Below are 14432 nucleotides of genomic sequence, written 5' to 3' on the forward strand. Positions count from 1 at the left end.
CATTCTGTTATAAAAACACTTTATCACATCATTTAAAGTAAAACCTTTAAATTTAAAACTAAATAAAATTTACTCTTAATTAGTTTACAAAGTTAATAACAATTATAAAAATAAATGGAAAACATCTGTTTAATAAAATATTTCCTCTTTTCATTTATTATGAAACATCTAAAATACAAAAATTAATAATATAATCATAAATTTAGATAATTTTGAAAAAATTATTAAAAGGTAAACCATACGCATGAACTTGTTACATAAAACAATAAACTTAGTGCTGAACTATTAAGAACTTAATTGTTTACTTAATAATTGTTTCTGCAAGATAAACTTTTGTATATATTTCAGTTTCACTATAGAAATATCTTTGCCACAGATCATCAATACTAAAAAGCATACAAAAACTGCTTGTTTAAGTAGGGTAGTTGTTCAATATGTTAATAGAAAAATTTTGAAGCGTTATAAAGGATATATCATTAAAATTTACCAGATGAAGGCATTAGAAATAAGGAACTTTGTAAATTTGAACTGACATTTTTTCAAATTTCCTGATTTTTTTCAAAAACCCAAATTTTTTCTGACTTTTGTCATTTTTTTAGTTTTTCCTGATGTTGTGGCAGCCCTGTAATCTGCTTAACTATTATCATGCAATTAGCTTTTACATGAGATTAATTGTTCAAATCCTAATAAAATAAACCTACGATCAATTTCTAAGATAACTTTAAAATGCATATAGTAATGCAATTTATAAAAACTATTTTAAGAACACTATTGCTAAATATGAACGCTTTATAAAGAATTTCAAGAAAGCTTATGTCTGCCCACGTATTTTATACTTAAACTGTAAAACTTTTTTTTTTGAAGCTTTACAAAATCAAAATCCAAATATATTGAGTTAAACAAATTTAATAATGATTTAGTTACTAGATTTAGTTACAAATTTCTATTTACACAAAAACCACGCAATGTTTTTTAATCAAATTTATTTTGACATTATTAGTAAAATTAAATCAACCCACTCAGAAGAAAAAAAACAAAACTATTAACTAAACCAGAAAACAAAAATAACACCTAAAATTATTTTATAAAATAGCAAATTCGGTTCAGAGGACTTTGTAAACTTAATAATTTAAACTCTAAAATCTCAATTCATGTTTTTATATAGAAAAAGTTATCGGTTCAAAACGAAAAAGTTATCTCATGATAATTGTGCATATATATATATATAATTCACATATACTATGTCCTATACGAAAAAATTTACTTTACAAAAAAGATTACCTAAGCGAAACCTCCCGTACATCTCACATACCACACACGAAAAACAACCTTCCAGATAAAAGTATTTTAAACAATATTTCACAAAAATTCTTTAAACACAATATGTTCAACGCTTTAGAGAACTCAGAAAAAAAGTGATATCTTTATACAAGGTCGAAAGTGGGTTAAAATCCTCTATATATATAAAACGAGTGGTATCAGTCGCGGGAACTCCCCTTACTCCTGCTGGGGCTCGGGGGTGGCGTTGCCACTGGACGCGGGAGACTGGTCGTCGTCTTCGGCCAACAGGGCGAACTTGCTTTGAACGGCGAAGTTCTGCGGCGCCTCCTCTTCGAATTTCTTCATCTCCCTGTTCTGGGGCCTCGCGTTGCGCTCACCCCTGCTCTGCTGCCCCCTGCCGCCCTGCTCGCGTTGACGGTCCCCTCCGTCGCGTCTGTTGTCTGAAAAATCGAGGTTTTAGTAACAGTCTGTTGTCTGAAAAATCGAGGTTTTAGTGACAGTGTGTTGTCTGTAAAATCGAGGTTTTAGCAATAGTCTGTTGTCTGAAAAATCGAGGTTTTAGCAATAGTCTATTGTTTGAAAAATCGAGGTTTTAGTGATAGTGTGTTGTCTGTAAAATCGAGGTTTTAGCAATAGTCTGTTGTCTGAAAAATCGAGGTTTTAGTGACAGTGTGTTGTCTGTAAAATCGAGGTTTTAGCAATAGTCTGTTGTCTGAAAAATCGAGGTTTTAGCAATAGTCTATTGTTTGAAAAATCGAGGTTTTAGTGATAGTGTGTTGTCTGTAAAATCGAGGTTTTAGCAATAGTCTATTGTTTGAAAAATCGAGGTTTTAGTGATAGTGTGTTGTCTGTAAAATCGAGGTTTTATCAATAGTGTGGTAAACAACAGGTCAAGTTTGCTGCGGATATTCCAAAAAAATTTCCAATTAATTAAAACGTAGTTGTTCCCAAAATATGTTAAGAAAACTTTACATTCTTGTTCTTGATATTTTTTTGTGTTATTTAGTAGTAGAGCATTAAATTGTTTTAAAAGCTTAGTTTTGGTAATATTAATATTATTTTCCCTCCTATTGCTTTAATAAATAAAAATTATTTGAAAGTGTTTGTCTACAGTATAAGAAACAAAAACTTTGGCCATTCGTTGTTTTAATTGCGAAGTCGTTTAACATTAGTTAATTTAATTGAAGCAAATTAGTAAAAAATAAAATGAAAGTACTAACTGCTGAAGTTGGAGAAATTGGCCCTGGGTCTGTAATCCCCGTCATCCTTTCTCCTGTTTGGGTTATTCCCCCTCTGGTTGTACCCGCGCAAGTTTTGGTTGTCATGGCTGCCGTCACCTCTCCTGTCACGTCTGCGGTCAGCATCCTGTGAAGTTTGATAAACTTAAAAATAAAAACTGATACGATTTTAATATTAAGTAATAGGCTTATACCACTTAAAAAATTTAAAAATAGTTGTTTTGATGACTTTTTTTGGGTTCATACGCAAAGTTCATCCCAAAACTGTGTTTTCCTTAAACTTTTATTTCGAACAACTTTGTTTAATTTCATGTAATTACAGCAAAAACTTTAAACGAACTATTCAAAACAATCAACTGACCCTGTTACTGCCAGCCTGATAACTGTTACTTTTTTGTTTCGGCTGGTACGCCCTGTAGGGCGCAGAAACTTTTCCTTTCGACTCTTCACCCTCCACAGGCATCCTGAAGTAATTTAATAAATATTTGAGAACCACATTTGAAAACATAAACAAATCTCTTTATGAAATTACTACAAAATGCAATAAACGCTTAATAAGTTTTTCTTGCTACAAATAGTCATAAAGTGTCATACTTGAAAATATATTTGAATGCATTTTATTGTTTTTGATGATTAGAAAGAATCTGGGGAAAATCTTCAGTTAGTGGGGTTAGGGTTCATTATTTTTATTAATATAAATAATGTATAATTCGATTTGATTTTTATTCAAAACTCCAGGTTTTTTTCAAAATTTCTCAAATTCGAGGTTTTCCCAGGATTCCAGGTTTTTTTGGCAAGCCTGTGTACATGTATATTTTTTATCAATATAAATAAATTTGTATAATTAAAATAAATATTCACCTTTCACGGGATTTTGAGCCTTCAGCTTCTCCTCTAGCAACTTCTGAAAAATTACACAAATTAATAATTGTGATACACAACAATGTTTCTGGTAGTTATCTACATTTATCATACCAACTATGATGCTATGAACATTTTCAAGAGAGTCATACATATGCACTAACTATTCTTACTTTTAAATTCAGGTTAGTTTTTCTAAACTGCAATTATGTTTATAATACTCATTGGTTAATTTTCTAATCTTTAGTTTACTTCATAGATGCCATACAATGATAAATTACAGCTTGAAAATATTGTCAAGATACAAATTCAAGCAGTAAAAGTTTTATTTATTTTATAAAAATTTAAAAACAACTGTAATCCAGCCATACGGCTTTTGTCTAAAAAATGAGTGAAGAACCCCAGAAAAATCTATAACAATTTTTTTATTTACATATACAGTATGGCATCTATGACTTATAATGAATTTTTCAGAGAATTACTCTTTACAGCAACTAGAGTCTACAACAGTGGTTCCCAAACACTAAAAATCGCGTGCACACTATACTGTTTTGTGCACACAATTTTCCCTTTTTATCACCAAATCTAATATCAAAATTATCAAATTGTCTCTTGTGCAAATAACATTAAAAACTTTCAAAAGTATTAAAATTTACAAAATAGTGTAAACTTTTTTTAAAGTTTTACATGAAATTTTAGCGCACAGTAATTTTAGTTCTGGTGTGCACAAGTGCACACTTTTGGGAACCACTGGTTTTCGCTTAATTTCTCACCACAGGGAACCAATTTCTGTCCCCAAGCGCTTGCTACGGGCGCGGGGGCCGGCTTGAACTTGGGTTTGGCAGCCTCGTTAGACGGTTGCTTAGCAACTTCGAAGCTCCGATTGCTGCTAGCGTTCGACCTCGCGTCGCAGTCTGCAGTAAATTAGCAACTATCTAACTTGTTAGTTTGTCTAACACGTAGCAGAAACTATAGATAGTTATTTGCAACTATTTTTTTTATTTCTAACTCTATTATTCTACAGCAATAAGGTTGATATCATATTGGGTGGGAGTCTGGGGGTTGGGAGTTCAATTCATGAGTAAATGTGAAAGTTAAGAACTTTGGGTGGATGTGTAAAGATTTTTTTGTGAAAATAGACTTTAGAGTCACAGACTAATCCAGGGGTCGGTAGGAACGACTTTAATTTGATTAAAAAACTATTTTTATTTCCAACCTTTTTGAACAAAAAAAACGAGACGGTAGATTGTTATTTTAAGATTAAACTTCAAGTTTTAAAAAGTTTTTTTAACCAAATTATATAAAATTAGTTGCAATAAAATTTTGAATGCGGCCTGCGGGCCGTAGTTTTCCGACTCCTGGATTTTCCGACTCTATATTTACTATTTACAATTTCAGGGTTAACATCAGAGATATAATTTTGGGTTAGAGAAGTTATGTGATAAAGGTAAAAGTTGTAGTTTAAAATTTAAAGAGAGAGGGTAGGTTTTATTTGATGTATATAGATTACCTTAATATGCTTTAACTAAAAAATAAATAAAAAAGTTTAGAGCAGCGATTCTTAACCCCTGGGTATAAATTCTTTTGTTTTAGGGGGTAAACTTTTTTGATTACAAGTTATGTAAATTAATGTTTATTAATTGTGTTTTTAATTTAAAAGTTAATACTTAACTGTAATTATTTAAAATTAAATAAACTTTTTAACTTTTTACAATTTTTTATTTTTAATTGGCTTAAAATTCAAAAAATTTAGTTTTTGCTTTCAAAAATAATCAATTTTTTTTTACTGGGGGTAAAATTATTTTATTTAAAAGGGTAAATCATGAAAAAAAAGGTTAAGAACCGCTGGTTTAGAGTAAGTAAAACTTAATTATAAATATTGTAGGTGTTTTACAAATTTTATTTTAAAATTTAATTGTTTTTATCTAAATCCAAAGTATGCTTATTTATTGACACACCTTTATCAACAAAAAAAAAATTTAAACTTTGACAGTATCCTTGAACTTATTTTTTTTACATTATACAACTTTTACCTTCCAAGTCGTCTCTTTTCTGCTGGGCCCACCTTTCTTTCCTGGCCATTCCAATGTTTTGACTTTTCGGCTTGTCAGCGCTGCTAGTGGTGGAAGTCGACTCGATTCTGTTACGTTGTAAACTGATAGAAGAATATTCGGTTAGAATATTATACACGATGCATAAACTAGTAAAATTATATAAAAACAGTATATTTAATCTAATCAAATAGAATACAAAGTAAACTAATAGAAGAATATTCGGTCAAAATAATATTCATTGTAAACTAAATGATTATACTAAAAAAGTAGAATTATTTGAGCTTAACAAAACACAAACTGCCTCAGTATACTTCATTAAAATGATGTGAGCTGGATAGAAGAAGCATAATTTTTTGGTTACTGGAAAATAAAACAAATGTTTTAATTTTTTTTTTTAAGTTTTTTTCTCCTTACAAATTGCAAAACTGGTTAGATTTGAACTCACATAACTAATTACTAAAATAATTTAAGCAGAAAATCAAGTTTGGTCAAACTATTTATAACACTTGATTTTATTTTATAGTCACCGAAAATGTCAGTTAGCGCTTGACCCCTCATTTCAGCCGCGGCGTTGCATAAGAATTACTTTTTAAAAAAATTAAACTAAAACTTAATTTAATTTTGTTAAAAAAAACAGATTTTTAATTTAATAAAAAACAATAGATTTTAAATTTGGAAGGATGTCAACAAGTTAGATGTGGTAATAAACATGTAACTAGGGCAAAACTTAACTTTGGAGCTTTTAAATTTGAAACGAAACAGCTTTAAAACTGTTAGTTTACCAAAACGATTAACTTTACTTTTGTTTAAAGAGGTATGTACTGAGAAAACTTAACTGTATATATACAATAAAATTTTTGTTCAATCAGCATTCTTAGTTACAATTTAGTAAATAAAAAGTTTAAGAACTAACAAGATAATTATCATCAACATATTTACTGTTTTTTTTTTATAAGGCATTTAAAAAAATAATAAAACTTGTAAAATTAACAAACCATCAATTTTTCTTTAGTTCAATTGTAGAGATATTTATGTTATAAATTTTGTTTATGTTGATATTAAAACAATAAAAACTTAATCAATTAATTTAATAAAAAAAATTACCGTGTTTCTTCAAATTTCCTTTCGATTTCCGACAACTTTTTGGTGGTGTCCACTGGCTTGGCATTTCCAAACGGATTGCTCCTATTAGAAAATAAAAATAAATAAAAACAATGAATTAAATATAAAACCTTCGAAAAAATAAAAAAAACAATCAACTTAATTATAAACTATTAAGAAATAAGATTTAATAAAACAAAACTATGCTTTTTCAATATTTTTTATACAGCTTTTAAATTATAACTGTAAATTTGAAAGAACATTCAAACTCTGTAAATATAATTATTTTTAATCTAAAACCAATCTATTTAAAAAACAACAACAGTTTTGTTAAATTTAATAAACAATGTTTCAATAATAAAATATTTAAAAGTATTCATACCTTACCACTGGTTTCACAACTGGTTTCGGGGCTTGTTTTTGCCTGTTTAGAAAAACAAAATTTAGAAAACAATAAAATTACTAATCAGATTAACTATAAATAAGAAAAGTTGTAATCAGATTATTTTAGTGTGTTTTATTTTTAGATGTAATTACATTAATAATTTAGTTCTACAAAAAATTCAAAATAATTAATGTTCGACCTGAGAAATATTAAGGTAATTTTTAATCAAAATAACTAATTTCTATCAATAAAAAAAACAAACTCCATTTTTTGCTCCATTTCCAGTAACTTTTGAGTTGTGTCAATTGGCTTTGCTTTTCCGAATATTGAAGAACTGAAAATAAATGTCAATATTTAAAAAAATAATTAAAAATATAAAATAAAATCCTTTTTTAAACTTTATTATACATTTATTAAGCAAACTTAAAAAATACAGCTTTTTAAAATAACATATTCATCATTTTGGTATTTAAAACTGGTGTGTTATCAATTAGAGTTAAACAAAAGAACAAAAACAAAACAATTAAAAGGTCACAATTAGCAACAATCACTTCCTCTTTGTTTGTGAAATATGCTTAAATTTTGCATTTTGTAAGCTTAATGTAAAAACAGATTGGTTAAAAATATTTCAATTAAACAATAAAAAACTACACAAACTAAAAATTTCAGCAAAAAATCAAAACTCACTTGGAAGTTGCCTTCTGAACATCGTTGGCCGGTTTGGTCCTCGGTTGGATGACCAGCCTCTTTCTCTCTGTTCTGGGGTGACCCCCGGCGCTGAAAACTTCATCGTTGCCGCGCTGCTGCAATCTGGTGCCCCTGCTCCAACCAGAACTGCCAGAATCGTTTCTCTGTATATTTATTTTTATTATTTGACTCATGTTTACTTTGATAAATTGTTATGTATTTGCTTATAACTACTACTATCGTTTCTCTGTTCAACATTAGTTTATTTTTATTAATAGTTCTCAGTTTTATACAACTTGCTTAAGTTAAAGACTTAAAAATTAATAAGTCTAAAATTTAAAAATAAACTATTTTTAATTAAAAACGTATTGATTTAGTCTGAAAATGGACTAAAAAAAGCCTTCAGTTTACATTAAACTCAAAAACTAATCTAAATTGAGTTATTCGCCTAAAAATATTCAAACAAATAAAAACTCACGTTAAAATCAGATCCTCTTCCTGTAATAATAACATTCAAATTATTAATTGATAAAGAAAAATTATTACAATGTTCAAATCAAAACAAACATAGTGACATAATTCAAGCTAAAAATCTAAGTTATTATATTTATACATCCTAACATTTTTTTAGCATAATTAGCATTCTATTATTAAAAATATAATTGATGTAACAAGCTAAACTAAATATGTTATTGTCTCTTATAGCTCATACATATGAATACCAGAAATAATTATTTTTCATAAAATGTTTTACTTACTGTCGTTGTAAGAAGGTCTTCTGTCGTCACCATAACCTCTTGATTCTAAAACAGTAATATTGTTTAAAAAATAGACTAAAAACATACAAATTGATAAAATCAATTATCAAAACTCCTCAAGTGTTTGTTTCATAATAGTTTCACACAATTTCTTTTTTTTTTATTAAATTTTGTTTAAAAGCTTGAAAATATTACTTGAAAATATATTTCAAAACTAATTGTAAAAGGTTTTTCATAGAAAAACTTAAAATAAAACTTTAGGTACAAATAAATCTTTAGCAAAAATATTATAAATTAACTTAAAAACTACTGATTTCGATCAACTTTAATTAAAATAAACAAAAAAAACTTCAACTATTGATAGAAAACTTTTTATTTTAACTAACGACTAAAACAGATGCAGCTCTCAAGTATGAAAACTCGCCACTTATTAGAATCTGGTGAGAAAATAAAAAAATAATTTTTCAAAACGAACCGCTTCCCCTGCTGCTGTACCTGCTCCCGTACGAGTCGTTCCTCTCGAACGTAGACGACGAGTTTCCCCTCCTCCAGTTGTTGTCCTGCTCCCCGCGGTTGCCATAGCGATCGTTGCCGCGGTTGAACCCGCCACCCCCGCGGTTGTTGTACCCGCCGCGCTGGTCGCCTGGAAACACAAATTGATCAAAGTTTTTGTTGCAAACATTTCGCTTGCTTTCTACCAAACACACTTTTTTTTGTAAATGCTTTTTTTTTTTGGTGAGGTCAGTTGTTAGATTTATTTATAACCGGTTGGTTATTTTAAATTAGTTTTGATATTTTTATTTCGTTTCCGAGCATTTTCGACATTGACAAAAAGATAGAGGTTTCCCAAAGTGGGCGATATCTTGCCGTTACTTTAGAAATAAAGTCAACAGTTTTATTGATCATTAAATAAACAGAGAAAACATTAAACAGTATAAAAATAACATTATGAAAACCTTTAGACTCAACAAGGTCGATTTAAAAGTTAATAGATAATAAAAACAGTAAAAATTAATGCTTAGAAATACATTATAAACACATTTAGATTCAGAAACACTAATTTAATTGCCCTATTTGACACAAAATAAATGAAAATACTAATCAACAATAATCAATATTACCTTTACATTCAGCAACATCAAAACTTAATTGCCACAGCGAGCATTCGATAAACGGAGAACAGATAAATGTTAAATACCAAATAGCAATACAACGTCATAAGAATCACAATAACGTATACACGATAACAATAACATCATTATCATAGAGCAAACAAAAATATCAAACAACAAAAAAAAACCTTTGGACTCGGCGACGTCAATTTTCAATGCCCTGTTGAGCATGTTCTGCATGTTCTTCTTCAGAGCTTCGACCAAGTCGCCCCTCGTTTCGAACTCGACGTACCCGTACCCCTTCAGTTTGCCATGTTCGTTTTCCATGAGGCGAATGCCCAGGATCTGTGTGAAAATTATTTGTGAGTTGAAGTTTGAGATAGAATTTATCAAGGCGTTTGATCCTGGAATTCCAAACAAGCAGAGCTCATTGGGATTGCTAAAACAATTCTGTAACTTATTATTACTAAAATATACTTGCAACTATTATTAATAACTAAATGCTATATATAACTAAAAACTATATAAAAAATAGCTTGTAACTAAATTATTACTTGTAACTAAAATATTCTGTAAATAATTTAATAATCTGGATGATACTTATGATTTGTAATGATTTTATTTATATTGCATGATAATACTTTTCATGAATTAAAGTGCATATATTTTATATAAAAGCAACTAAAATCTCACGGTATTAAATATTAATAAGTTTTTAATTCATGTACAAGTATTAACCAAGCTAAATTTAAAAACTATAAAGTGACGCTTTTTTTCTTATTTATTCAAAAGTATATTTAACTGCTCTCAGCACTAACAAAAAATAGCTGTGATAATTTTGTAAAAAATAGGTCTTGTGCACACCGTAGATGTATAAATTACAAAAAACTATAACAAAAACAGTTACGGCTACTTTTACAAAACTGTCAAGGAATTTAAATAAGTTCAACTCACCCTCAAATCACCAAAGAACTTTGCGACGGTGTCCTCGGTGGTCTCGTAGTGCATGTTGCCGATGAAGGCGGTGAACGGACCGTGGTCCGGCACCTTGGACGCGTCAAACTCCTCCCTCGCCGACCTCGGCTCAGCGGGCAGGTCGTTGTAGGACACTTGCTTGCCGCGGCTGTAGCTCGGTGCTGTTGGAAAAACCGTTAAGTTTCAAATTATTAGTTGATAATACGTTCAGAACAAACGTTTGTTGGTACTACAAAGGTTTTGCTGGTAAGCAGCTCTTTAGGTGCAATAGTAGTGTTGTCATTTTATATTTGCCTAACTTGTTCGAGTACTTTACTATAATGTCTAGCTAAAGATTCAATGGTATATTATAGTTTTAAATTAAATATTTATCAATTAAAGTATATTCTACGAAGGCTTAAGTATAATGGTCCAAAAACTACGGCTCAAGACTCATATTTAAATTAAACAGTTATATTTTTGATTTATATTTAAGTTTAATATCATGGACCAAAATACTATTTTTTTATAAAAAAAATCACATGAATTAATTAAACATTTCAATTCTAGAAGGCTTCAGATTAGTTTGATGGTCATTTTACATTATTTGTCATATACAATTCAGAAACAACTTGAAACCTATTTTGGAAAGAATTTGTCACAAACCAATCACTAATATTAATTCAAATTTTTTAGTTACTAAGTGATTTCAAACACTAACTTTAGTAAAACCAATAACTCTACAACCATCATTTTAATCAACCTTTGCAAATAAGCTTTAGTTATGTCTTATCATAGGTCACACAGAACTTAATGTACACAACTCATGGAAAATTATATTTTGATTAATTTACAGAACTATTCTATTGCATCCAATTACCAACAACTGCTGTAGTTCTACTCATTCAAATACTAACTTGTGCTTAAAAATAGTTTTAATGTTTATGTTTGAAAAAGTTACATAATCTTGTGTTAAAAATTAAAATTATCTAAGAGAATTCTTATTATCATTAAAAACATCTACTTATTTAATCACAACTATTGCTACTTTTCTAAACACTTACAACTGCTGTAGGTGTCATAATATTACTTCACATTATTTTTAATTTACTAATAACTTTAATTTTTCTAAATAAATTATAAAACATCAATTACTAATATTACTTCTACATTAAAAACACTAATGACTGCTGTAACTCTTAATAAAATCAAAAATAATAATAAACATATATAATAAAAAGGCTTATTTCAAGATGTAAACCTTTTTATTAAAAAAACACTAAAGGTGGGCTCTGTGTGAAAGATTTAATTTCATTTAATTAACTTATTTCTATAAACATATATATATATATAAAATCAAGTTATTTAACTTGATAAATTAAATTTTTCACACTGAGCCCACCTTAAGGGCTTTATTAATAAAAAAGTTTATTTCAAGATGTCAAACTCAAAGGACTCAAGTTTCGTTTCGAAACTCGAGTCCTTTGAGTTTGACATCTTGAAATAAACTTTTTTATTTTATATATATATATATAAACTTATAATTACTAACGACCGCTGTAGTCACCAAACACCTCGCTCTCATCGGCCCACGACATTTTGGTGGCTGACGACTTGGTTGGTAGCTGCTCAGGGACTCCCCCAGGGGTGGAACTTAAAAATTCGCCCAGGTCCATCTTCTTGCCCTTCTTGTTTCCCTTCTTCTTCCGCCCTACTGTTTTTTTTACCGCTACTTACAAAACTTGGTGTTTAGTTTTTTTTTTTCTCAACAGTTTTTTAACTTAAGTTGCAGTATCGTGATGTTACGTATAGATTGAATGATTAAAATTAATTTTACAACTTGAAAAAAAAAAATAATTTATATATAACTTTTTATATAATTTTATATCATTTTTTCCTTTTTCTTTCTGCTGTTTATTTAGAATAATTTTATTTATTTTTTATATTTATAAATTTATTTTTTTTTTTATGTCCTAATGTATTTAACTTGTTTATTTTTTTATATCTAAAAGTTATTTATTTTTTCAATTTCCTACTGACTATTCAGATTTACTTTTATAACTTGGTAACTATAAATTGGTTATATTTAATGGTTTCTGTTACTATATTTAATTTCATAAAATCTAATTGTTTAAGTATTATTTTACGTAGTGTTCTTACTTTTTACTGTTTGTATTCTAGATAAACAGTTTAATAACTTTTCAAATTCTACTATATATTTATATGTTTTACAAAAAGTTTACCAAAATAAACAAGAACGTATTAGAATAAGTTTTTTATTTTTTATTAGCACATAAAATTACAAAAATTAATTAAATTAGTTTGTTAAACTAAATTTTTGAATAAAATATAAACTTTTAAGCTTTTAAATGCTATTGACAAACTTTATATTATTCAATCAAAATTTCAAAGACTCAACTATAATTACAGTATTTGAACTTGTTAATCAAAATAAATAAACAATGAACAAAAAATTAAAACAAACAACAAACCTTGAGTTGGTGTAGCCATATTTACTGTAATAAAACTGCTTGCTTTTGTACTAAAATATATGTCTGCAAAATATTGTTTGAAAATATCACTAAATGCATTAGTTTTTAACTTTTGCAAAACAAGTTACTATGTTCTTTTAAAAAGAAGTGTTTATTTTTTAAACATGTTATATGCTAAATATTGCTATGAGATAGTATTAAAACTATATACAAAAATACAAGTTAAGAAATATACCACATAGTTTTCCAACTTTGAGTATAAAAATTTCTTGCACACCATTAAATTTTTTTTAATAACAATTTCATGCAACCTTAATACAATGTATTCCAAACTAAATTCAACAATGTAAGGTTAAAGCTTTAGTGTTATTTATTTTGTAAACATGCTGATTTAACACATTTTTGTTGTGTTAAATTTTGTTTACGTTTACACTAAACAATGTAGTAAACACAAAAATTAAATTTTACTGTGTTTGTCATACTAGTCTAAAAAAAATGTATAACTATTTACTGTTTTGAATAGGTTTCAAAAAAATTAAAATTTTATAATATGTTTACTGAAATAGCTAAACCAAATGGTAAATGAAAAACTACTAACTGTTTTAATGGAATTTTTACATAATAAAAAAATAGTTTATGGTTGTTCAACTGCAAAAAAGTAAAAAAGTTATTAAATAGCATACTAATCTTGTTTAATTATAATTGTATGAAATACTTACAGCAATAAAAAGAGTAGTACTAAAATGAGCTTAACATATTTACATGCTTGTAAAACTAAAATCTAAATATTTCACAACCACTCATTTAAATACTTTAACTATACTTAATTTTTATTAAACTTTAGCTATCTTCAAACTGGTTTACATTCTAAGCTGTAAATCCTAGCTGTCTTAGCTACAAATGATTTTCATAAACATCTATGGCAACTATATAGTTATGTTTTTGAAATATTCCTGATTACAGTTCCTAGTTAGTTCCAAAAAAGAATAATTAAAAAAAAATTTAACAATACTAAATAACTTAATTTAGTTTGTAATATATTAAATTTTTATAAGACTCATTTTACACACATCCTGAGCTATTACTCCTAGTTCTCTCAGCTACAACTGATTATTTTTGCTGCCTTCTGCTTAATACAGTTTCATTTCCAAAAAGTCCAATTTGTTAATGCAGGGTTGCCAAAGGTTTTTTGTAAATTTCTTCCAGGTAAAAAAAAAATATTTTGGTCAATTTTTAGTAGTAAACTAAACTTAAGTTAAAAAATTGTCTTAAATAGTATAATAACATTGAAAAGATACTGTAAAGCTACTTTAAATATGTTTTTAAAGAAAAAATATTAACTGATACAAAAAAAATTTATCACTATGATATATTTTTGAGATCTAATTGATTTTTTTTTTCTTTGAAATAATTGTTAAAACTCCAGGTTTTAGAGCAATTTTTGTTCAAAATTTCAAATTTTCTTCAAAATTTTTCAAATTCCTTAATTTTCTAGGTTTTTTTGCCTAA

The 14432-nt window shown here is 27.9% G+C and overlaps 1 protein-coding gene across 2 annotated transcripts; it reads right to left on the reverse strand.

Moving 5' to 3' along the window:
- Positions 1 to 972: 972 nt before the first annotated feature.
- Positions 973 to 12982, reverse strand: LOC145838019 (eukaryotic translation initiation factor 4B-like). 2 transcript variants are annotated; one of them, XM_082945540.1, is made up of 17 exons: positions 12924 to 12982; positions 11984 to 12145; positions 10432 to 10613; positions 9666 to 9822; positions 8841 to 9008; positions 8366 to 8410; positions 8086 to 8105; positions 7608 to 7771; positions 7183 to 7254; positions 6918 to 6959; positions 6539 to 6619; positions 5414 to 5520; positions 4154 to 4294; positions 3381 to 3423; positions 2881 to 2983; positions 2502 to 2646; positions 973 to 1721 (listed from the first exon to the last, which is right to left on the reverse strand). In XM_082945540.1, exons 1-17 carry the CDS (start codon positions 12940 to 12942, stop codon positions 1498 to 1500), a joined length of 1875 nt encoding a protein of 624 aa, XP_082801666.1. In that variant the 5' UTR covers positions 12943 to 12982; the 3' UTR covers positions 973 to 1497. The 2 variants fall into 2 exon arrangements, with proteins under 2 accessions (XP_082801666.1, XP_082801667.1); XM_082945541.1 differs by lacking the exon at positions 4154 to 4294.
- Positions 12983 to 14432: the final 1450 nt, after the last annotated feature.

This window comes from Thalia democratica, chromosome 6 (assembly GCF_965202585.1).
Source record: "Thalia democratica chromosome 6, ktThaDemo2.hap1.1, whole genome shotgun sequence".
In the NCBI taxonomy this organism is placed as follows: Eukaryota; Metazoa; Chordata; class Thaliacea; order Salpida; family Salpidae; genus Thalia; species Thalia democratica.

Excerpts from the sequence above, each read along its gene's own strand:
- LOC145838019 (XM_082945540.1), bottom strand. Across the intron at positions 4,295-5,413 it reads GAAAAGAGACGACTTGGAAG|ACTGCGACGCGAGGTCGAAC; the intron begins GTAAAAGTTGTA and ends AATTTACTGCAG. Across the intron at positions 2,984-3,380 it reads GGCTCAAAATCCCGTGAAAG|GATGCCTGTGGAGGGTGAAG; the intron begins GTGAATATTTAT and ends AAATTACTTCAG.